Consider the following 24,577-nt stretch of genomic DNA (forward strand, 5'->3'; position numbering starts at 1 on the left):
TCTTAAATAGTTGCTATGTGCCTAGAAGACAGTTAAATAATTTATATGCATTACTTGTTCATACCCTATAGGTAGTCAGATATGATTAGAACCGTATTTTATAGACAAGCAAACTAAGGCTTCAAGAAGTTCAGTTCCTAACTTACTGGACTGTTTAGGTTTTCATCCAGAGCCTAATTCCAAAGCCTTAGACTCAAGGACATTTTAACCAAAATGGACTGAGGACATAATCATGGAATTGAGGGCAACTTTGCACTTTCTTGTTCTCCGATGGGTGTGTGAGGCACTATCCGGATGGGATCTGGAGACCAAAATACCAGGGTAGATAAAGAAATATTCAAGGGCTTCATTGAGTCAAGATGCCTTCTTAGAGAAGCCCATATTCTGTGGTTTGAATGAAGAGAAGCAAGGGAGGTACTCCCAGGGCCATGGGCGTGGCCTGGATTTGAGGCCAGGCTGCTACAGTGGTTAATAACGGGAAGTAAGGAAGAAAGGCTGAAGACGTGGATGGCCAGCTTGTTCCGGTTTGCCCGGGACTTTTCTGGTTAGTTAGCCCTGTAAATTCCTGGCCTGGCCCAGACAAACTAGGGTAACCAGTCACCCTTCTAGACTAAGAACAAGCAGAAAGGAGAAAGTCTGTAGGGTGAGCTGGGATAACCATGCTGTGCAGCTGAATTGGGTGTTAGTGATGAGGGAGGGCATGCTTATGGAGCTAGTTAAAGAGAAGTGTATTCACATCTGTTTTTCCTTACAAGTTCAGGAAATGTAAAAGTGTGAGTGTTATGAGATCCATGGGATACTGACATGTAGGAAATATGCACAGAGCTATTATTTGTAAATGTTCTCAGAATTGGGGTATTCAATCCCGCTCCCTTCAGACTCATTCAATAAATGAATCACACAACTTTCAAAACAATGTCTCAGTTGCTAAAAATGAAACAAGAAAGAAAACGCTTTAAATGTTGTGAGAATAAGGAATCACAGAGGAAATTCTAGGGCATTTGACTTTTAAATCTTAACAAACTAATTCATACCCCAATCTACATGCATAAATTGTAGAGCCACGCCCACTGTCATTAAGTCTTTTCTCCTCTCTTGTTGCAGGGTGACTGTCTAGTCTACATGCCAATATATGACCTTGAATTAAAGCAGTCTCCTAGGTCACCAGATCATCAATAGAAGCTCTCTGTGTGTGTGTGTGTGTGTGTGTGTGTGTGTGTGTGTGTGTGTGTGTGTGTGTGTGAGAGAGAGAGAGAGAGAGAGAGAGAGAGAGAGAGAGAGAGAGTGTGTGTGTGTGTGTGTGTGTGTGTGTGTGTGTGTGTGTATGGGAAGCCAGGGACAGGTATTCCTTGTCCATTTGAGAGCCATGTGATGTTCTTAAGAGAATACTACCACCACCATTCCTTTGTTATTTTCTCAAAGAGTCAAATTTCTGAAGAAATGATAGATATATATGTATCTTCTGAAGTTGATACATGTAACAGGCTTTCTTTTGGGCTATCAACCAGCTCCCAAATCATACACAAAGACTTATTATTAGCTCAGCTTTACCTTATGTTTGTTTCTGGTTAGCTCTTATAACTTAATTTAACCTGTTTCTCTTCATCCGTGTTTTGTCTTGGGGCTTTTTACCTTTCATTCTGTACATCCTACTCCATGGCTGTCTGGCTGGTGTCTGTCTAGCTGGTCCTGGGCATCTCCCTTTCTTTCTTCCTTGTTCTCCTCATTTTCCCAAGTCTAGATATCTCCTCTCCTATTTATTCTCTCTGCCCGCCAGCCCCACCTATCCCTCTACTGCCTGGCTATTGGTCATTCAACTTTGTATTAGATCAATCAAGTGCGTTAGGCAGGCAAGGGGAAACAGCAACACATCTCTAAATAATTAAATAAATGCAGCATAAACAAATGTAACACATTTTTACATTGTTAAACAAATGAAACATAAATAAATGTAGCACATCTTTGACTAGTTAAAGCAATATTCCACAACAGATACAAATTTCCTAGGTTTTCTCTGGGAGATGGAAACAGAATGGTCGTAGAGCTCTGGAAATTCCTAAGTGCTTCCTAGAGGACACTTTAACACCACAGGCAAGAGACATATCCCCCCTCCACATACACCACACAAAAGGAGGGCCAAGATAGCTAAAACCACAGGATTACAAAACTGTCACCTCAAACTAGGTGCCCCAAAGTCTTGTCCTTAATCTAACTAAAATCTGTTTAGAGCTCACAAACAAAGACCAAGATTGGATAGAATAAAGAGAAGACAGCTTTAGAAATATAAATAAATATATAAATAAATAAATATAAATAAAGGGTAAAATAAAAGCCCTTACTGTATGGCTGTAAATCCATACTCTGCAATTTAAGGTTAAGGAGAGAGCTTAGCAGAAAAGCTAGATTTTGACCAACCAACCTTAGTGAACCTGAGAGGCCCGCCCTGTACTAGACCAGGCTCCCTGGAGGCAGAACCTGAGGTAACAGTTCGGGCACACACACAATGTGTTGAAAAGTCCTCCAAAGAAAGGGGGTGAAGAAAGAAGGGTATGGTAGGACCCAAGCAATACCCTGGCTTTGACTTGACCTCAGAGAGTTCTAGAGCCCTGGTGTCACTTGAGGTCCAACTTTTTATACTGCCCAGGGGCAAATTGGGTAGCCACATTCTGGGTGATGGGACTCCTACAGGCCAACGTCAAGTCTTCAGAGAATGCACAGCTCTGCTTGGGTGATCCTGCCAGCAAAGGAGGTGTGGGTGGGAGAGTGGCTGTGCCCACTTACAGGAGACTGGCCCTGCCTCAGAATATGTGATGACTTTTTCCCTCTACTGACCCATATTTTAAATGGACCAAAGGACAAGTCCAGCAGGCCATTGGCTCTAACAAGCCAAATGCCTGACTCCAGAGCCTTGAGGCTGCATAAGCATCATGGCTGGTCCTTCCGCGGGCTGAAGGAAAGAATTACAAAACCCTAGCACACGAGGAAACTTGTCCAAAAAAGCTTGCAAGTCTGGAAATGGTTAGTGTCAGAAGGAAGTCATCCAACACTCATGTTACTTGCTCACTGGGTCCTGTTCACTTCCATGTAGCAGAGTAGCAGTATTCAACAACGTGGGGCACAATGGAAGGGAACAGTCTCCAGGAAAGGCTTGGAAGACCAAACACAGTAAGAGGAGATGAAGCCCGGGGCCCTGGCCAGTGTGCTGTTTTATATACATGACAGGCAGTGAGAAATCAAATGTTCTGAGAGGACGTTTGCCCTACTGTGCCCATACAGAGGAGAAAGGTTGCAAAGTCAGGGTCAGTAAGGTACCTGGAAACAAAAGAGCCAGAGTTGAGTTCTGAGATTACAAAATGAATAAGCAGCCAGGCATAGTGGTCCACGCCTATAATCCCAATACTCAAGGGGCCGAGAAGAGGACTACCCTGAGTTTAAGATCAACTTGGGTTACATAAGATGCTCCAGAGTAGCCTGGGCTACAAAATAAAAGCCTGCCTAAGTAAGTAAAAATAGTCAACCCCATTCCTACCTTCCTTTCTGAGTTCATCAGATTTCTGTTCAAGTTTTTCAATGTCATCATCCAATCCATCTGAAAATAGAAGGACGACCTAGGGTAGATTTTAGAAAAATGAAGAAAAAAGTTAGCAAAAAGTTCACTGAAAACCACAGACCAGCACACAAACTAAAGCCATGTTACCTTCCCTCGCGCAGCGGACTTATTCTGAAATGTGTCCCACAGTGAATTCAGCAGGTTTGCGGTGAGATGAGATGGGCCGCTCACTGCCACACCTTGTAGGCTGCTCAGTATGTTCTCACTGTAGATCTCAAACTTGGAAGGGTATCTTTCCATAGCGTTTGTCACTTGAAAAGCTATGCTCACCTGGGTCTCCGTGCCCACCTCACAGCTTACCCCATTGAGGGAGCTGATGGCACGTAAGATGTCTTGGAGGTAGGCTTCTATCCAAGGCTGGCCTTCAAGCAAAGTCTGCCCCCTCTGTTGACTTGAGATATCAAATCCAACCACGACATCCACAAAACAATCTAGGATTCAAGGGGAAGAGTATCTTGTTAGATTAACACCACACTAATGTTATTCTGACACACGTCCGACTCTAGGGCCCAAGAAGTCTTATTTCCATTCTAGCTATAAAGTAGGAAAGCAAGGAAAAGCATGGATCAGGGAAGAGCCACAGACTCATTCTTCTGTGACCTGTAGAAGTATAAATATATTTTTTTCCAGTTGGAATTGAATCTAGATGATTCTCTGACAACTAAATTGCTAAATGATTTTATTCTAGCCATTAAAAATACATTGTAATATGCTCAGTCTCTTAAGTAACTCTAAGGCATCATGTGGAAATGGCAATTATTTAAAACACATTCCTATAGCACTACTTAACAACTGAGATCATTGACAACTATTAAATTATAATAGGAGAGAGAGAAAAGTAAAAAAGAGTTGAGCAGAGAAAGTCATTAAGAACAACAACAAAAAGTCACAGAAAAGTTTTGATCATTTATTTTTCTAGAAGCATTGGGTCAATTTTGATCATCTTTAATATCCACCCAGATAGAAAGTCGATATGAAAAAAAGAAAGAAAATAAAAAAAAATCCATGAGATCTTGCTTAAGTCCTACAGGTAAAAAGACCAGGAATCAAATTATCCAACTTGTCCATGTCTATGATGTCTCTGTCTTCAGAAGTCAGCCATTTGGGAGCTAAGACACTGCCATTTGGGGATCTAGAGACTTAGAGAGGTATTGAATTTAAAGGTCTTTGCTTTTATTAACTCCAGGGAAGTTTTAGCATTGAAAACATTGGATGGGCTTGGTATTTTAAGCTGGGCTCCCTAAAGGCGGATAATTTGAGAAGGATAAAAATCTAACTGCACATACACGTTTCTTTCAAGAATGTCTAAGCTGCTAAAGTCACTCCTACCTTTGACTGCCTTCTCAACACATGAAACTTGGTCAAATAAAATAATAAAATAACGTTTGTATGCTTTGCTTAAATCAGCAGTTTTCAGACCGTCTGTGTGTGTGTGTGTGTGTGTGTGTGTGTGTGTGTGTGTGTGTGTATGTATCTGTGGGGGGTGTCTGTGGAGGGGGGAGGGTGTGTGTGTGTGTGTGTGTATGTGTGTGGTGTCTGTGTGTATGTGTGTGTTCGTACATCTGGCATCTACTATGACCAAAACAGTTGAAATCCCTCATGCCTAATTAACAATTGGCAAATGATTCTATAACATGATCAAAGGAGCAGAACTGGGTGAACAAGTCCAGGCCGAGCAGCCACATGCCGAAGTCCAGAGTGGGGAATGAGGAGAAACTGGGGAAGAGAATTCTCATGTATTGGCCCGGAAAGCTCTATGGAGAGACAGGCCTGAGAAATTCAGGAAACTAGAAGCTTCTATGAAGAGGCTGTGCTTCACAGGGAATATGCTGGTGGTGACTCACATTCACGGGAGGCAGGGACAGCTTGAGGAGCGAGCTAGGGAGAAGGATAAGGCTGATTTTCAAACAGAGGTCATGAAGAATTAAACTAGGGTCACCAGGCTGAGAACAGGAGAGGGATAAAGACAGCAAAGAAGACTGGAACAGTAACCACAGCAGAGGCAACAGCAAGGGCGGGGATGGCCAAGGGGAGCCCGCTTCTCAGTCCTCCACTGCGTTCTTCACGGCCGTGTGGAGCCAGAGCAGAGCTGGGGTATGGGAGACTGAGCTTCAGTTTTCCAGGATTGGGCAAATCTCTTACCCTCTTGGAAAATTACTCTTCTCAACCACAAAAATCAAGAGATTATATGTCTCAAAATAAGAATACAAAAGAACAGATCAGATGATAGCCACACGGTGCCTGCCCTGCCCGTCCCAAAAGCTGATTCTAATTATCTGATTCCTTTATTAGTCAAGGTCTTTATTTAGAGTTGATGGCAGCGTATTCTTAGTATTAAGAAATACTATTGTGGGCCAGTGAGATGGTGGGAAAGGTACTCCTGCCAAGCCTGATAATCCAAGTTCAGTTCCCACAACCCACACATCAGAGGAAGAGAACTGAGCCCTGCAAATCGTCCTCTGGCCTCCACGTATGTGGTGTGGTACATGTGCCCCACCCACAAACACACACAACAAATAAATAAACGAGCCCTGCAAGTCGTCTTCTGGCCTCCACATGCATGGTGTGGTACATGTGCCCCACCCACAAACACACACAATAAATAAATACATGGGGAAAAAAAATCAAGAGGCAGTGTTGACAGGCTGAGGTACATTAATAAGATTAGGCAGCTGTGGTCCTGAATAAAGTATCTTGGTGGGAAAAACAGTCTGGTTGACAGGCTGGTTGGCAGTTGTTGGTGGGGCGGGGTGGGGGTGGGGAATGGGACAGGAAAGACATTTGTGTGGGGCATTCCCACATAGCTGCTCCTCCTTCTACATTCTGAATCACTGCGCACAGTGAGAGAGACTCTTGAAGCATGCCCAGGCTTTATGAATGGGGAAATAAGACTCAAATGGTAATTGTGCTCCAGTGCTCGGCATGACTTACTGAGACAAAGCTGGGGTGTAGCTCAGTGGTACTTGCCTGTCATGCATGAATTCAATCCCCTGCCCCCAAAACCATACTGAAACACCAAAAAAAAAAAAAAAAAAAAAACAAGCCAAGCAAATGTCCGATCAAAGCCTGCTTAACTTTGAAACACACCAAACTACTGTCTGACCTCTGTGGTTGGATTTTATAATTTCAGAACAGGCATCCCATAATACCCTTGTGCATGCCTTTGAAGCTTTATCAGTCAATGCACATTCTGGCCTCATCGGCCCTCAGCTCACAGCTTGGCTACAAAGCCTTACATTCTTGTTTGCTGGACTAATGACTTCAAGTTTATCATAAGAGCACTTTATCATTTTGTATTCATGATTATTTCCTTAATTTAAAAAAAAGATTTAAAAATATTTATTCATGGGGGCACCGCACGGGGGTGAGGTCAGAGGAAACTTGCAGCAGCCATTTTTCTCCTTGAGCCCCGTGGGTTCCAGAATGGAGCTCAGGTTGCCAGTGTGGGGGCAGGTGCCTCTCCTGGCAGAGCCATCTCGTTGGCATAGCAACCGCTTCTTTTAAAAATATCGCACTACTTGGAGTTAAGATTCCCATTTTTTTAAACTTTCTCATGCACTCAAGTACAAACTAAAGTGTTTGAAGATAATTTTCTACCTAATAATTTAAAATGAGTATCTCTTGTGAAATAGAAAATTAATGTAGAAGATTTGGCTGGAATAATCAGACAATAATTCCAAAGTCAGAACAGTGTCTAAAGCAAGATGCAGGAAGACTGTAGTCTTAACCAACTTCATGACCTTTAACCTTTGACCCACCCATTGAGTTCTCATAAAAGATGTGAGGCTGGAGCTTGCTTGGGAAAGTACTTTTGGAGAGAGCTGTTGATGTACTCTGAACTTTCTCACACACAAGAAGAGAAGAAATTTCCTCTTGAAAAAGTAGCTTCTAGTTAACTTAGCCTGGAAATTTGAGGAATAAGACCCAGGGTTCCTGCAAAGGAGAAGCAGACATTTCCAGGACTGTGAATTCTGGTGTTTATGGGGATGGCTGACTTGCCTTTGAGGCTCATGGAACTGGTATAAGCAAGCAGTAAAAGAAACTGTTTCAGGGTCCCCAGACTCTCCACTCAAGAGGAGGGACAGAAAGAGCTCATCAGAATAATGCCAGAGGGGTCTCCAGATATCAGGGGCTGAGGAAGGAACAGGGACCATCTAGAATCCAGACATACCTATCTCTTCTTGTAGGTGAATTTTTCTGCCTCGCCTGCCAGCTCCCTAATTATGAAAGCTTGGCCAATAGCTTAGGCTTGTTTCTAACCAGCTCTTATAACTTAAATTAATGTTTCTATTCATTTACATGTTGCCACGTGACTCGTGGCATTTACCTCTTTTTCCTGTATGTGTCTACTGGTGATTGTGCCTTCTTCCTCCCAGCATCCTGCTTAGCTATTGACCATTCAGCTTTTTATTAAACCAATCCAACTGACAAATCTTCACTGTGCACCAAAAGATTATTCTACAACATCTTCTCAAAGGAGCAATAGTTGAGACATTCCCCTAAAATTTGGCTTTTGTAAGGATGCAGGTGATAGGAAATAGGAAGATCTTCAAGGATGCTCTTACCCTAGGTCCCAGCTTTAGGTGTGGGCTACTAGGAAACCAGTGCCTCCCAAGTGCCCCTGAGTGAAATGCTTCTGTTCCTCCCACTCTTCTCTTCTCTCTAGCCCATTCTAGAGTTGCCAGAGACCAAAGCTAGCAAGTAGGGAAAGGCCTGAGAGAAGGGATAATGTGAAAAGAAGGAACAGGAACAATGGGAGAAACGTCAACTACATGTGGCCTTGTCTCTTATGGTAGGTGAGCAGCCTGTGGCAGGCTGGAAAAGTAAAACCTTGGATAGAGTTTAAGGTTTCTGTAGGTACAGTGGGGTAGGCATATTAATCACTAAAAGGAGACTCATTCCTTCCAATAAGGTGGCTAAGGGGAACAGCCAGCCCTTATGAATGCATTTAATGAGTTAGTGATAGGCAAAAATAGAGGGTGTGATGGCCATTCTTGGCTGTCTACTTGACTGCATCTGGAATTCACTAAAGCCTAAGCTACTGGGTATACCTGTGAGGAATTCTTTTCTTAATTAAATCATTTGAAGTGGAAAGATCTACTTTTAATCCAGGTCTTTTGAGGTTGGAAGAGCCAACTTTAATCTGGGCCACACCTTCTGGTGGCAGCCTATATACAGGCCAGGGAAGGAGAAGCTCTTTCTTTGCCTGCTAGCTCTCACCCTTGCTAGCAAGTCCATTCCTTCACTGGCATTACAGCCTACTTCTTCAGGAGTCTGTCATGTCCTGAAGACCAGCTGAGACATCCAGCCTGTGGACTCACCAGCTACTGGATTCTTGGACTTTGTCAGTAGATAGCCATTGTTGAACTAGCTGGACCACAGCCTGTAACCCACTCAAATATATCCCACTTTTATATAAAGAGATTCATTCCATCAGTTCTGTTCCTCTAGAGAACCCTGACTAATACAGAGGGACTTCACTGTTCCATGGCAAGTGTCAGGCTTATTGATAGTCAGGTTTAACTATCCATTTTCTCACATAACCCTCAAAAAGATGAACCTGGTATTGTTCAGTACTATTCCACAAAGGAAAACATTCAACTCCTTAAAAACAAAAACAAACAAACAAACAAAAAACAAGCAACTTGTGCAAGAAAAGATGGCATAGAGCAGGTCTCTGCAGTCACGTCTTCCTCTGAAGGATCCTGTGGCTTTTCTTTCCTTGGTAGAAGTCTGCAGTTGATGTCTACCACGGGTACTGAGATGGAGGAATCACCAATCCATAGGGTGTCTTTGTAAGAAAAAGAAAAGCTATTCTTTCAAGACATTCAGCCAACCAGGAAAATGTTAAAATATTCTCTCTCTCTCTCTCTCTCTCTCTCTCTCTCTCTCTCTCTCTCTCTCTCTCTCTCTCTCTCTCTCTCTCTGTATGTCTGTATGTGTCTGTGTGTGTGTGTGCATGTACATGTGTGCCTGGAGGCCAGAGGTCAACCTCATGTCATTCCCTTGGGTACCACAGACCATATTTTTGGAGACAGAGTCTCACATGACCTGGAACTAATTTACTAGGCTGGGTTGGCTTTCCAGCAAGCCCCAGGGATCCCCCTGCCACTGACTCTCCAGGCCTGGAATTACAGGCACACATCACCATATCTGGTTGTTTTATATGGGTCTTGGGGATCAAACTCAAGTCCTTGTGATTGCATAGAAAGCTCTTCACTGACTGACTGAACTCTTCAGCCCCCAAATATGGCCATCCTTAAGAAGATATTTATTAACCTCTGTGGTAAATTTTTATAGTAAAGGTATAGACCTAGAGATGTTCTCTACATGGAAGCATCGCCTGCACTGTAGGCCTATTGCTAGGCAACCAAAATCCATCAGGCAGCTCATTTCCTCTATGACACATTCTGCAACCTCAGAGAGCAGCTGGATTGTGAACAATGGCCTCTCCCTCACACCTTCTGAAGTCAAGCATCTCTATTCACAGAAGAGCCATGTTTCCCCTGGGAGACAGTGTGAATAGAAGACACAGGGTCTCAAACACCCTGTTTCTCATTCCATGGCTCACAAAATACATATGCTTCATAGCTGTGAAAAAGTTCAACTTGAAATCCAGAGGCACAAATCTAAATTCTCCCCGCAGCCCCAGGGGAGGGAAGCAGTTGGAGGAAAATGTCAACAAAGACCGTGGGGAAAATCAAAATGAAGAACTCACTCGATACTTACTGCTCTCACCGCCCGAGGTACAGATGTTACGGACGATCCTTTTCTTCACCTTTTTCAGCTCGTCAAAGTTATGGACGGTCAGTTTTTTCTCTGCTGTCCCTGTGATCTGGATCAGCTGCTGGTCATCCACGTCCCCAATGCCCACTGAGTAGATGTCCACACCTTTGTGTCTCAGCTCCTCGGCGGCCTGAGCCACCTCGTCTTGGGATTGGCCATCTGTGAGGACCAGCAGCACCTGAGGGGTACCTGTGTTGATCCTGCTGCCCGTGTCTGGCAGGAAGTAGTGCCTCACTTTCCTGAGTGCCTCCCCAATGTGGGTGTACCCAAATATCTGCTGGATGCTCTCAATCTGTGTGGATATCTCCTTCTCCCCTGTGAACATCCCCAGCAGAAACTCTGATCTGTAGCTGTCGCTGAACTGGGCCACTCCTATGCGCACTCTGTTGAGGCTGACATCAAAGTCTTGAACGACTGATGCCAGAAACTCCTTCATCTTCTGGAAGTCATTCGGATGGATGCTGTTTGAACCATCCATGAGGAAAACAAGGTCAACCTTTTCAATGTCACAATCTACAGAGAGGAAAGGAAATGAGTTAAGACCAGGAGACTATTCTTTCTTTAACCTGCCAGGAATAAATTAAACATCTGCAGCTCTACAGAAAGTATTTTGAAAGTCGTCTCTTATCTCATGTTACTCTGTGGTCACACTAATTGGCGAATAAATAAATACAAACGATCCTTTCATAAAAGCAGCAGGAGTCATGCCCTGCTAAGCCGTCCATTCCGTGTTTCTCTTGGCTCTGTCCATTTGGTCTCATGCCATTTTGTTTGGACATGCCAGAGAAGTGACAGGAGAACCACACAAAAGTTTCTCTCATCATCTGCAGCCTCAGCCTAACCTTTCCAGAAGGCTGAGGACAGCAGTAGCACAGCAAACAACATTAACATGTATTCGCACAGAGATTTAATAGAAGCGGATGGTCTATATTATTGACTTGGTCTCTCTGGTCCAGTTGGCCCAATAAAATTTTTTTTTCTGGTTTATTAGGGTGAATTGTTAAAAGCATGCTTTCTGCTCTCCATCTGACTTTCCTCTTCTATCAGCCTCCCCTCTCTGGTGCATGTAGGCAAAAACACTAACTTAAGAAAAAGTGGTTTTGAGCACATGATACAGTACAATCAGAGATTATTTTGTTGCATTATTGTAACAAATACAAAACAAGTAACAAAAGAGGCCACTGCTAATTGTAGGGCTCTGGGTTTTTATTATTAAGACCAATTAGAATTTGCACTACAGCTAGTAGATAATGCCTAGCACACACATCTGTATCTGTCAGCCTTCTGCTAAGTCCTATCACTTCCTTGAATTCCCAGGGTTCTCAACACTGACCCAACTTAATTTTTTAAATTTTGTGTGTGTGTGTGTGTGTGTGTGTGTGTGTGTGTATGTATTGTACATTAGTGCATAGGTGTGTAGGTGTGTACACCCATGCATGAAGGCCAGAGGGGATACCAGCCGTTCTAATTTATTCTCTCCACCTTCATCTCTTAAGACAGGCTCTCACTGGAACTGGAGCTAGGCTTGGCAGCCATGGAAGCCTCAGAGACCCTCCTGTGTCAGCTCCCCCATGGAGCAAGGCTTACAGGCACAACCAGCTTTTTACAATGGTGCTGAAGATTTGAACTGTTTCTCAGGCTTCCACAGCAAGTGTTCTCATTCCCTAAGCCATCTCCTCAGCCTCAACCTCATTCTCAGTGTAGTCTCAGAAAAGGCTAATGGTGGCAGATTTCCTACAGACTAGAGGGAGAAAAGCAGATATGGCAAATAGACCCTTCAGGAAAAGATGAACTCATTACACTCCTCTGCTTCAGATTCATATCTAGTAGCCTTTCTGGCTCAGTGGAGAAGTTTCAGTCCAAAAATGCAGTTGTCAACTTTCACAGAGGATAAGAGAAGGGCAGATCAAATTTTAGGCATTTGCCAACAAGGGAGCAAAGATTTGTCCTCGTTCCTAATAACAGATAGAAAGATTGTTAGTTTGCCAGAGAAAAAGCTAGTGGCTACATTCTAAGAAGGCAAAGCTCATAACAAAACCAACAAGCCAACCCAGAAAAGTTAAATAATTTTGAAAAAAGAACTGCATTCAACATTTTGGAATTGTGGACCAACAGCAATCCCTCTAATAAAAAAAATATTTTTTATTATTTATTTTATAAGCACAAAATTACTAGTCTTCCTTTTTGAAAAGCAAATTCTGTCTCTTCCTAAGAAAGATCTTTAAAAAAAGGCTAAGGCTTTCTTTCATACTTTTTTGGGGGGAAGGAGGTGAGCAGGGTCACATGATATAGCAGGCCTAGCTTGGAACTCAGTGTAGCCTAGGATGGCCTCAAACTGCCTCAGGCTGCCAAGTGCTAGGACTGTAGGGAAGCAGTACCATGCCTAGCAGGATAGAAAGTGTCAATGACAGCTGAATGAATGAACAACGAGCGTGCACACCCGCACACAGTCACGCCATCTCTAGTTGCCCCATGGAACGATGGGCAAAGGAAAGCCAGCTGCTCTCTATCACGGAGCCCTCGGAGACTGGACTGGACTGGTTAATACCCAAGTCTGCTTTTTCAGTGAACTTGGACCATAAACAAAAGCAAGGAGAAGCTAGGGCTGTTTGGCTTAGAGGAGAGAACAATTTCAGGTAATGGATGATGGCCCTTACAAAGAGGCAGAGTTTGACTTCCTAAAAAGACATCTAAGTAAACCCATGTTCTAATAAATAAAGTCTTTTCAAAAACAGCAGAGTTCCCAGTGTCAGAAGAGTCCAGGTGGGAGAAAGTCAAAGTGTTTCCAAATGTTTTTCTCTTAGGGGAGAGGATAAATGAAATACTTTGAAGGCCTGTCAGACTCTGAGAGTCTATACAGTAGGAAAGTCACTTCATAATTTTGGTTCCTTCTCTTCTCCCAGGAAAACTCACTCCCAAATGTGACTGGTTGGTGTCTCATTTGGTTCTATTTTTAAAAATTAGGAAAAACTTAATTGATAGCCCTTACCAACTTTTGAAGAGTTACAGACACTAGCTGACACGTCAGAAAATATCCCCTTCAGGCCTCCAAACGTCTCTACGAAGTAATACTTGTCACTTGACCCTGCCATGGCTAACAGCTCCCAGCTGTTGGCACCGGCGATCCCCACAGCCAGGACGAGGATGCCTTTGTCCCTCAGGGCCTTGGCGGTGGCGTTGAGCTTCTCGGCATCATGAGACTCTCCATCGGTGATCACAATGAGGACTTGGGGGACTCCCTTGTGCAGACGGCTGCCCCGGGCTTCGGTGAACATGTGATCTGAGAAGGCCAGGGCCTCAGCAGTGTAAGTGTTACCCCCCATGGGCTGGTCATTCTGGAGCACTGAAATCACCTCCCACTTTGTGCCAAGTTCATCCAGATAAAACAGCACTTCCGGGTCATCAGCATATTTCAGAGCTCCGAACCGGACCTGATTCTTGCCCACGTCAGCTTTTTTCACCAGGCCAATCATGAAGTCCTTCATGATGTTATATTCTTGATAGTCAATGCTGCCAGAGCTATCGATGACAAACACAACATCCAGAACTTCAATCCGCTTGCATTCTGAAAAGAAAAGAAAACATTTGAGATTCAGGGTGGGAAGTTGGGTCCCCCAACTTCCATTTACATGGCTGGTGTTTTCTCTCTGTAGGAACACACTATGCATCAGATGTTGACTCTCTGGATAACAGAGATACCTGCATGCTTGTGCTGCCAGTACTTAGCAACACTCCGGTGAGCTCTTAGAGCAAGGCAAGCATGGAGTAAAACCTACTACAGAGAGAAGAGGAGATGGAATGGCCATCCCAAGACCACCAAGACCATCAGGAGTAGAATCTCAACCTTTAGACTAAAAAAAAAAAAATAGAACTCTGTATAAATTTTCTCATATAAATGGTCCCTTCTGCATATGATTTTACTTATCCACGTTTATTTTTAAGTTATGGGGATCTTGAGATCTTCTTAGGATCCATGGGCAAGACAAAAGAAAAAAAGAATTTAGTAACTCTACATTTTCATCATGACTCCATGTTGGCTGGTTTCTGAGCCTACGTTTTCTTCCTTTTTGACTTCCTTGAAATATTTAGTTCCATTATTAGGACTCATCATAAAAAGTAGGCCAGCTCTCATTTCGCTTAAGTGAGCTGTCCTAATATGACACTCCCGTGAACTTGTGAAGCCTGAGGTCAGCGCTATGGCAAAGAAGAGCAGGAGAGTCCTAATTTCTAGTTCATCTAAAGGATCACATCCAACTGTGAGTTCTAGGGCTTAACTCATCCTTTCTGGAGAAGTAGAGTCCTAAGATGGTCATTTGGACTTTATATTGGTAGTACACGCTGTCTCTGGGTCTTAGAAAAAGTACAATCCAAATGTTTGTTAGCTCATCCATTCTTGAGAAACAGAACTGTGAGAAAGTACTCCCCCAATGCCCAGTTGGCTTTCACATTTCCATCTTTTGTGAGCCACTTGCCAGCCGTGTGGTGGACTGTTGAAAACACAAGAGCCAATGTACTCAACACTGACTGGAGGCCATGTGTACAGAGCCAAAATCAAATTCCTGGGAAAGGCTGACTCCACTGAAGAACTGGGTCCCTCCAGCTGCCTGCTGGCTGTGAAGATTACTTAGATTACTCAGGAACTCAGGGGGATGTTTGCTCAGCATTGGAGCCCTTCAAAGAACTTATACTTAGTATGGATGGCATTGCCAGAGAACAAAAACCAGATGTAGTCCTCCTTCTACCAAATACAGATGACAGCCGCCAAACTCCACAAGGGGATTTGAACATAACCGCTGCTAGAACAACGAGACAATGTCTCTTCTCCCTTGAAAGTCTGAAAATATCTTTTCTTCAGAGTGAATTTTCAGAATGCTTCTGTCATTAAATCCAGGGGTCACAGAACACTTTAGTCACTTATATTTGTTGGTATTCTGTTAGTTTTGGGGGGAAGTGAGATACTGGGGTTCAGTCCGTGACCTTGAGAGAGCTCTACCACTAAGCTGCATCTATACCCTGGAGCTTTGGTTTGCCCATTACTCTGCAGTATTATAGGAAGGGTATGCCCTTCACTTCTCTGGAAGCATCTATTGCTCAAGTTCACTTAGTACAGTCATGTTTTGTGGGATTTAGTAGACAGTTTTTTTTTTTTTTTTTTTTTTTTTTATAAACACTTCATTTGATCAATAGATGCTAAGCCAAACATGTCTTTCTGCTCAGGAAGTGATGTTCTTCTACCAATTGCGTCAGTAGCCCACATGTGGCCTAATGGCACAGGACATACGAGGCTGGGCCCCTCATTGGAATGCTGGGCCAACAGTGGGAGGATTCATGTTCTCACATTGTGCATGGGGTCATGCTGAAACTAAGCTCACAGCTGAAGTGACTGCCTTGTGTAGCTCCCACCTCTTCTGTTTTTCTTTCCTTCCTCCCTTCCTTGAAGCACTTCCTCAGTAGATCACACAAGAGCTCTTGACAAGTCCACTCCTTCCAGGGACCCTGGCATAAGGCCTTGGTGATTGTTTCTCTTAAAGAAGTAGTTAATCACATTAGGACTATTATTTGTCTGCAAATAGCAAAGTTAGGTAGGCCAAAATCATTCATTTGTGGATTTATTTATTTTTCTTTGATGGGAGTCAGGAAGCATTGAGCCAAGATCTTACTCTGTACTCCAGACTAGCCTGAAACTCATTATTGTAGGCCAGGCTGACTTTGAACTCACAGCCATTTTCCTGTCTCAGCTTGTATACTGGGATTACAGGCATGAACTACCACACCCAGCTTCTACCATTTAACTCAAAATGTCAAAGACACTAAAACAAACAGTTCAGTTAAGAAGCTGACAGCATTTGAATACAGCTCTATTTAGTTCAAGTATCTGGTGGCCCCTGTTCTGACTGTGCCCATGCTTACCTTCACGGGGACTGCATATTCCCAGAACGAGGGCATCTTCAATATGCTGCAGAATGTCAAAATTCTCAACATAGAAAACCATCTCTCGTTTCCCACTGATCTCCTCGAGCTGGGTGACATTGGAGCCAAATACTCCTACAGAGTAGATGATCACACCTTCTCTCCGAAGTGCGACTGCTGGGTCCCTTACTATGTCCTGAGCCTCACCGTCGGTAATGAGAATGAGGAACTTCCTGACGTTGGGCCGGGCCCCCTTGTCAGGACTGAAGTACTGGGACACAAAGGTCAGGGCACTGCCTGTCAAGGTTGTTTCTCCAATGAGAGTCATTCGGTCGATGGCATCGGAAATGTCACTTTGGGACTTGAATGTGTTGAACTGAAACTCCTCCTTGTTCTCATGGCTGAACTGGACCACGCCAATTTGAACCCGGTCTGGCCCAATCTGGGATTTGCTCACTAGGTTCTTCATAAACATCTTCATCTTGCTGAAGTTTTCAGGTCCTATGCTGCCAGAACTGTCTACCAGAAACATGATGTCTGCTTTCATGTCTCTGCAGGCTGTGTGGGAGGAAATGGGATGTTTATTCACATTGTTGCATATAAAAAAAAAATTAAGAGTTCACGGGAAAACCCAAATCACAAATAATTCTATGTTCAAGCTCAGTGTGTGCATCATAAAGATAGGTAAATAAAGCATTGCAAGCAATAAAAGCCAAGACTATTCTGTTCCTTGGTAATTAAGGATCTCAACATCAGCACCATCAGGGGTCAGGTCATTTTTACTGTAGTAGTGCTCTGAATGTCGATCTGTAAGATGGCTAGCAAATAGCTGGGTTTTCATTCATTCAGTAGATGCCAAGAAAGCTTCCTGCTTGAAACACCAAAAATGTCTCTACAAATTACCAAATATCCTTAGAGAGTGAAAACCCAGAGTGGGAACTACTGATTTAGTGCTCTAGAGAAACTTGTACAAGTTCATTAATAAAATGAAATGTCAATCAGTTGGCCATGCTCCTCTATGTCAGAACACCTTTGCTTGTATTATACACACGACACTTCATCATATAACCTAGCAGGGCTTCATTAAAGAGAATCCCTCCAAATACCTCTGTCATTCTTCAGATATTAACTTACACTACCATGGAGTTTTTTCTCTGTTCTGGAGAGAAAATATAATCACACAGGTCAATAATCTCAACTTAGCAATGTGTGTCACCCCCAACTAACAGTGTCCCTTTGTGAGCTGCTGTCTAAAGGTCAAGCCGAATCATCCCTACCTTCTTCAGCACAGATCTCTTGAACCACCTGGTTCCTTATGTCCCTCAAGGCATCGAACTCATGCACGTAGTAAACTCGCTTTTCCTCTCCCGCTATCTCCCGAAGCTGAGTTTGGTTGGCTTCCTTGACTCCGATAGCATAAACACGGATGTTTTCCTCTCTCAGCCTGTGTGCAGGCTCCAGGACACTGTCCCGGGACATGCCATTCGTCAGAACGACAAGGTGACATGGCACTTTGTTTCCTCGCTGCTTCTTTGCCTTTTGCAACAGCTTCAGGGTGAAGTTCAGGGCTGCACCTGTATTGGGGTTCCCACCCAACTGCCTGATGTTCTCAATGGCCTTTCCCAAGTCAGGCTTGCTGGTGTATTTACTGATCTCAAATTCCAAGTCCCAGGTGTCGGCGTACTGCACGGCCCCGACCCGTACTTTGTGAGGAGCAATGTTGAACATGCCCACCACCTCTGACAGGAAGGTCTTCATTTCATGGAAGTCTGTGGGCTGGGTGTTCCCTGAACCATCAATGAGCAGATAGATATCAGCTTCCTCTGTGTCCACACAGGCTAAAACAGAACCAGAAAGTTCAATGTATCATGCAGGGCAAATGTAAAAGAGAAATGAGTGCAGATAGGAAGGAGAAGCCCCTTCAGAAGAAACATGAGGATGGCTTCTGGGCATCAAAGACTTGCTTTCCTAGCTTGGGATGGGGGCTAAGCATTAGTCAGGTGAAATGAATTGCTTCTGACAGTTTGAGACTGAACCCTAATTCTCTGCTGTGGATAAGGATAAATACTTATATATAGGAAAACTAGAAATTGTCCTTTGCAAGCTGCTTTTCTCCATTAGTAATAATCAGAGGAAAGTGATATGCTGTGGAATAGATGGTGTGTAACAAGGTGCTGTGAGTATGTGAGTTCTCTTTCCTACAATCTAGAAAAAACTGTTTACTTCTTGTCCACTCCTAGTCCCGAGATCTAGTAGGGATGTTGTCAATGACCTTGAGTGTGAGATACAGTGACACAGTAAGTAAACTATAATTGTTGCACTATATATACAAATATGCTTACATATACACAGATATGAAAATATTTATAGAGCATCCATGGGTGTGTACGTGCATATGTATAAAACAAACATCACGTACATGCAAATATATAGACCCTTCTCTCTCTAAACTTGCAGGCAATAGATTGTTACTTAATTTGTCTTCCACGTAAGTCATGTTTAGCATTTATTCTCTAATTTGGCCCCGGGGGTTAAAGGAAGAGAAAAGTAAGTAAGAGTACAGTATAGGAGAGATCAGGGGACCTGGTGAGGCAAAGAATGAAAATCAGCAGGAGGAGGAGGAGACAGAAATGATGATTCCAGGACATGTTGAAGTAACCAGCCAATTAAAGCCACGCTAAAGAGGAAACCCCCTTTGCGTGCCCGTGCTCACACTTCCGTAGATTTTAGTGTCCTCCAAGCTGTACTTCCCAGTATCTAGCTAAACTTAAAATTAGGAATTCATTCTGCTCCCTGCCTCAGAGCCCCCAAGTCCCTTCTTTATAGACAACACTCAAAAGGTGAGAATAAAGAAGGCTGTAGAGTGGCCTTCTCTGAGTAAGGCTTTACCAGATTTGAGGGTCTCGGTCCGCTCTGAGAAGACAGAGACGGTGTGTGTGATTTGCTTCCGCAGCTTCTTCAGGAATGTCTGATTGTGGGTGGCCAGCTCGGAGAAGTCGCTCAGTTTGGAGGCAAACCGCTCTGCAGGGTAAGATGCAATTTTCTCCAGTTGGTCTGGGCTGGCCCCCTCTATGCCCATGGTAAAGATGGTCACTCCCTCACGCCTGAGGTTGACGGCTGCCTTGGTCACATTGTCCTCCGAAGCTCTGTGGGTCACCAGTACAGCAATCTGAGGCACCCCTTGGTTCTTGCGGCTGCCCCTCTGTGCACTGAAGACTTCCTTCCTGGTCTTTCTGAGGGCAGCCCCGGTGTAGGCCTGCCCTACACGGGGAGACAGGTCCTGTATGTGCTGCAGGACCTCTGTCTTATTGATACCCATGCCCAGGGAGCTGATCACCCTCGTCTCGTTGCTGTAGGCCACCAGACCAACCCTCATACAGTTTTCCTTGATGTCGAGGGCAGAGACACTTTCTTCCAGGAATGCTTTGAGATGGTCAAGGTTCTCCTGGCTGCCATTAATGGCCATATCCAACAGGAACACGACATCAGCTACAGAAGGGCCTTGGCAAGCTGTGGAGGGAAAGGGATGAATGAGCATGGTTGTAACAGGAGGGTTGGCACTTCGGCTGAGCATCATAAGACATGCAGAACACACACCAGAACTCAGCTGTGTACTTAAAGAAGGTATGACATGATTGTGAGGCTGAGAGGGGAGGGACCCGGTTCAAAGACTGGATCTCAGCTAAGCTCCCAGCTTCAATTCCCTCATCTGTAAAATGAGATATCATGTTTACCTTACAGAGTTGGCATAGGTATTAAATGAGATAATATACTTAGTATGGAGATTAGTACATAAAATTCATCCAATGAAGACTAGCTATTAAATGTGGAAAACATTTAAGTATCACCTCCACTATATTCAACAGCTCTAAATAATGCAAAGATGATAATGGGCGCACTTGCACTTTCAATTATTTGGGAAAGACATTAGTAGTAAAGATTCATATTTTTATAAGTTACCACCAAAAAAAACCTATTCTGTATTATCAATAGGTCATCTCAAACTGATTTAACCAAGAGGACAGACTGAAGAACTCAGAAACTAGTTCAGAATCAAACAGTGGAATAGGCAATGTGGGGTGTATGTTACCTGACTGGAAATCAGGAGACTTGACCCTGCTCTGGCTACACATGACTGCCTGGCACTGGAGCAGCCATATCATTTTAGTTCTTTGCTTCAGAACAGGATTTGGGTCATCAGAGGCTGGCTTCAGCCTTGCCATTTGTTTCTTTATGTAGTTTCAGAAGCTGAAGGTTTCTCCAGGAGCAAATTTGTTTTTAGTGAGCCAGTAATAAAACAGTAGCAAGAACCACCCAGGGAGGTGGCTGAGAGGGAATCTGGGTGGCAAGGAGAGTGTGCTGCAGGATTTTAAAAGGTCCGGAGCTAAATATGCCATAGAAAACTAAGCCCTATGGGATTTATTATTTTTTTTAATTAGCCACAATCACTGGATCTTCTTGAACATGCTGAGATATTTAATACCTGAAAATGTATTGGAGGAAAGGGATATTCACAGGATTTTAATCCTCTTCCCATATTTGTTTTTCAAAATCATATTGATATTGGTCCTATGCATATAGCCTCAGCCCACTGTCCTGATTAAGATTTGTTATCAATTTGACACACTTAGAAGAACCGCCTCTATGAGATTGGCCTGTAGGCTTGTCTATGAAGTGTTTCCTTGACCACTAATTGATGTAGGAGGGCCCAGCCCACTGTGGGAGGTACCATCCCTAGGCAAGTAGGAGTATATAAGAGCGGTAGATGAGTAAGCCAGAGAGAGCAAGCCAGCAAGCAGTGTTCATCCATGGCCTCTGCTTCAGTTCTTGACTGAATGCTCATCCTGGCATCTCTCCACAATGGACTGGAAACCTGGAAACTAAAATAAACCCTCTCTCCCCAAGTTGCTTTTGGTCAGTGTTTTATCACAGCAACATAAAGCAAGGACACCCACCTTCTACAATAATGTCATCAGCCATTCCTTCCCTGTACTTAGTCACGTCCTTGATGATCTGCGTCATGTTTGGGGCAAACAAACTGAGGTCTCTGACAGTCCTGAGGTTGAAATGGAACTGGGATGTGGCCATGGCCTTCAGGTTTTCCTCAGAAGCCTCCTGCATCCCCACTGAGATGATTTTCACCCCATCTTCCCGCAGGGCTTTCGAAGCCTCTTCCACATCATCCTCAGACTCGGCTGAAGCCAGCACCACCAGGATTGGGGGGAACTGTTTCTTGTCTCTTCCATTTGTGGATGCAGAGAAATAGGTCCTGTGAGCCTCTCGCAGGGCGTTCCCTATCTTCAGGGACCCACCGATGAACCCGAAGTTCTTCTTCAGGTGGTTCAGCATGGGGTTCCTGTTCTTGAAGGTGCCCAGCTGGAACTCGTTGTGGAGAGCATCGCTGTACTGAGCCAGGGCCACACGGTACTTGTCGGCCTCGATGGGGAGGCTGCTGATCAGCTTGTTGAGGAAAGTTCTCACATGAGGAAAGGACTTCATCCCTAGGTGATCTGAGCTGTCCACCAGAAACACCACATCTGCATACTCGGGGCCTATAAAGTCATAAACAGAGCCAAAAGTTTTAGAAATTGTCTGCCCTGTTTAATGCCAACTGTGTGTGTGTGTGTGTTTAATGCCAACTGTGTATACACACGCACATATATATATACATATATATACACATACACACACAGTTGGCATTAAACATACACATGCATACACTGAAAGTTTTCATTTGAATCAGACTGTTGTAGAATATTAGTTGAAAATGTGTTATATTTGTTTATGCTGTGGAACATTAATGATGCAAAGATGTATTTCATTCTTTCATGTTGCATTTGTTTAACTCTGTGAAGCTGTGTTACTTTGCCTGCTAAAATACCTGACTGGTCTAATAAAGAGCTGAATGGCCAATAGCAAGGCAGGACAGAGGATAGGCAGGGCTGGCAGGCAGAGAGGATAAATAGAAGAAGAAAGAGAAAAAAGATCAAGGAGCAAGAGGAGGAAGATAACTCAAGGGGCCAGCCACTGAGCTACACAACCAGCCACGGGTAAGAAGGAAAGAAAGGTATATAGAAATAGATAAGAAAATTTAAGAAAATCTGGCTAGAAATAAGCCAAGCAAAGGCCAGGCATTCTGAAGTAAGAATAAGACTCCATGTATTTATTTTGGAGCTAGGTGGTGTCCCCCAAAGAGTAAAGAATAAAAACATCAGACTCCTTCAAATTGGTTTGAATGACGAAACCTGAAAGTCTTTCATTGTGATTCTTACTTAAGCAATGCCTTAGGTTATCTGATCGATTGGTAAACATCATTTTTGTATTATAAAGTGTTGAATTGATGAAGTTTAAGATATCTCAAATACTCAGGATTTTCTTAATCTGTGGGAAAGTTATTTATAATATATTCAGCAAGTCATATGAATGAGCATTAAGATTGACAAATTTATTTTCTTATACATGAAATATGATAGCAGCAAAGAATGAGGTGAGAAATGGGATTAATCTTGGTTTCAATTAAAAACTTATTTTGTGTTGGAATATAAAAATCTTTAACAATTTGTTTACTAGTTGTATAGGACTTTAGTATTATATATACATATATCATGTACTATCATTATAATATACAATCAATTCAACTATATATAAATAGCACATAAATTATATGTGTATAATATATATTATGCACACATACACACATATATGTGTGTATATGTGTATATACATACATATACATGAATGGCATAGTCTTATATATCCCAGGTTGGCTTTGAACTCTTGATCTCCTACCAGCACCTCCCAAGTGCTAGAATTACAGGCATGTGCTCATCACTATGCTAGGCTCTGGAATTATATTTTTATTTTCTAGAAAATCAGAGTCCAGACTAGTTTCATTTACTGAGGCTGCTTGTCTGATCTCTGAACTTCCACTACTTTATCATAAAGGCAGATGGAGAAGTTGTGTGTGTGTTATCAGAGAAAATGCAGTGCAGTTGGATTAAGTGATAAGCCTGCCTATCACCAGCTAATTCTATGAGCATTATCAAGGCATTCAATATGCACAAGACTGTCTCCTCTACTTCAAAATAAAGAGGCTTGATTAGCAAATACCCAGGTTATCTCCTCAGTTTAAGATTTCATCACAAATGGTTACTAGATAAATTGCTATCAAGTCATAATAACTCCTGGGTTTTTTCTTCCATTGCTAGGAAACTAGCTCTGGCCTCCATCATTCGATCTCTGTGAGCATCTGACCAAAGCTCAGAAGATAAATAGGTCCTTTCTCACTCTTTAAGTGACCTCACTCCCAGCAATCTGAGACTCTACCCTTAATCACACAGCCAGCAACATTCAGGGGGAGAATGAGCAGAGGGCCAGTCAGGATCTTCTTCCAAGGGACGGCTGGGTAGTTCAGAGAGCCCTGCTCAGGGTAGCTTGATGTATGACTATCAGTGACCTTTCTACTCATGCAGAAGCTCCTTTATCTTGTGTAGGACAGACATGTGGCTGATTAGCAATGCGACAGTTCCAGGTCCTTTGTTATGTCTAAGCCATGAAATTATGGGTAGGGGGTGGAGATCTTTAAAAGCTTAAGGCTCAGAGAGGCATCAAATGATGATATTTTAAGGGGCTATGTCTAGTTTATATCCACTAAACTTGTTTCAAGGTCAGAATCCTAGTGAAAGCTATGAAAGCCAGTGTAGGTGGTCCTGGATGTGAGTTGGCCCACATACATCAACTTCTTAAGCAGGGCTGGAGGAGGCGGCAGAGGATGTTTTGAACTTCATTTCACTGGACCTGAGTTACTGACCAAAATTACTGACAGTGACAGCTAGGAGCTCTTTTCTCCAGGGTAAACACAGGCATGCCTTTATAAGCAACAGTCCAACATGCTGCAGCTGCGGCAAAATTTACACATTTAGCCAAAGCAGCATTTCTAGTCAAGATAATTAAAGACATACTGAATTTTCCAGTGCTTAATCTAACAACAGAATTCCCAAGGAACCTAGAGTAGGCGAATTAAGGACAGAATTATAGCTTTCATAGATTGTATCAGTAGCTCAAGATTTCCAAAGAATACAGGGTAACCCAAAAAGACAAAAACCTTGGCCCCCATCCTCACTACCACTGAAACCAAGCAGTGTGAAGCGAATATCCTAACGTAAACAACCTACACTCTTTACTAGCTATTCAGTGCATATATGCTGTGGGATGTTAATGTATGTCCTGTGGAGCCCTTCTTGGTTCCTTGTGGCGTTACCCAGCAGGTCC

The 24,577-nt window shown here is 43.3% G+C and overlaps 1 protein-coding gene across 1 annotated transcript in view; it reads right to left on the minus strand.

The window, feature by feature from the left end:
* Col6a6 (collagen type VI alpha 6 chain) overlaps positions 1 to 24,577 on the minus strand; it is a 139,558-nt gene that overhangs the window by 77,766 nt on the left and 37,215 nt on the right. Inside the window, 8 exon segments of the mRNA XM_028869990.2 lie at positions 3,530 to 3,608; positions 3,698 to 4,041; positions 10,340 to 10,909; positions 13,386 to 13,961; positions 16,307 to 16,864; positions 17,584 to 18,144; positions 19,196 to 19,816; positions 21,262 to 21,858. Of these exon segments, the coding sequence (XP_028725823.1) occupies positions 3,530 to 3,608; positions 3,698 to 4,041; positions 10,340 to 10,909; positions 13,386 to 13,961; positions 16,307 to 16,864; positions 17,584 to 18,144; positions 19,196 to 19,816; positions 21,262 to 21,858 (3,906 nt within the window).

The sequence above is a fragment of the Peromyscus leucopus genome, chromosome 7 (genome assembly GCF_004664715.2).
Source record: "Peromyscus leucopus breed LL Stock chromosome 7, UCI_PerLeu_2.1, whole genome shotgun sequence".
Lineage (NCBI taxonomy): Eukaryota > Metazoa > Chordata > Mammalia > Rodentia > Cricetidae > Peromyscus > Peromyscus leucopus.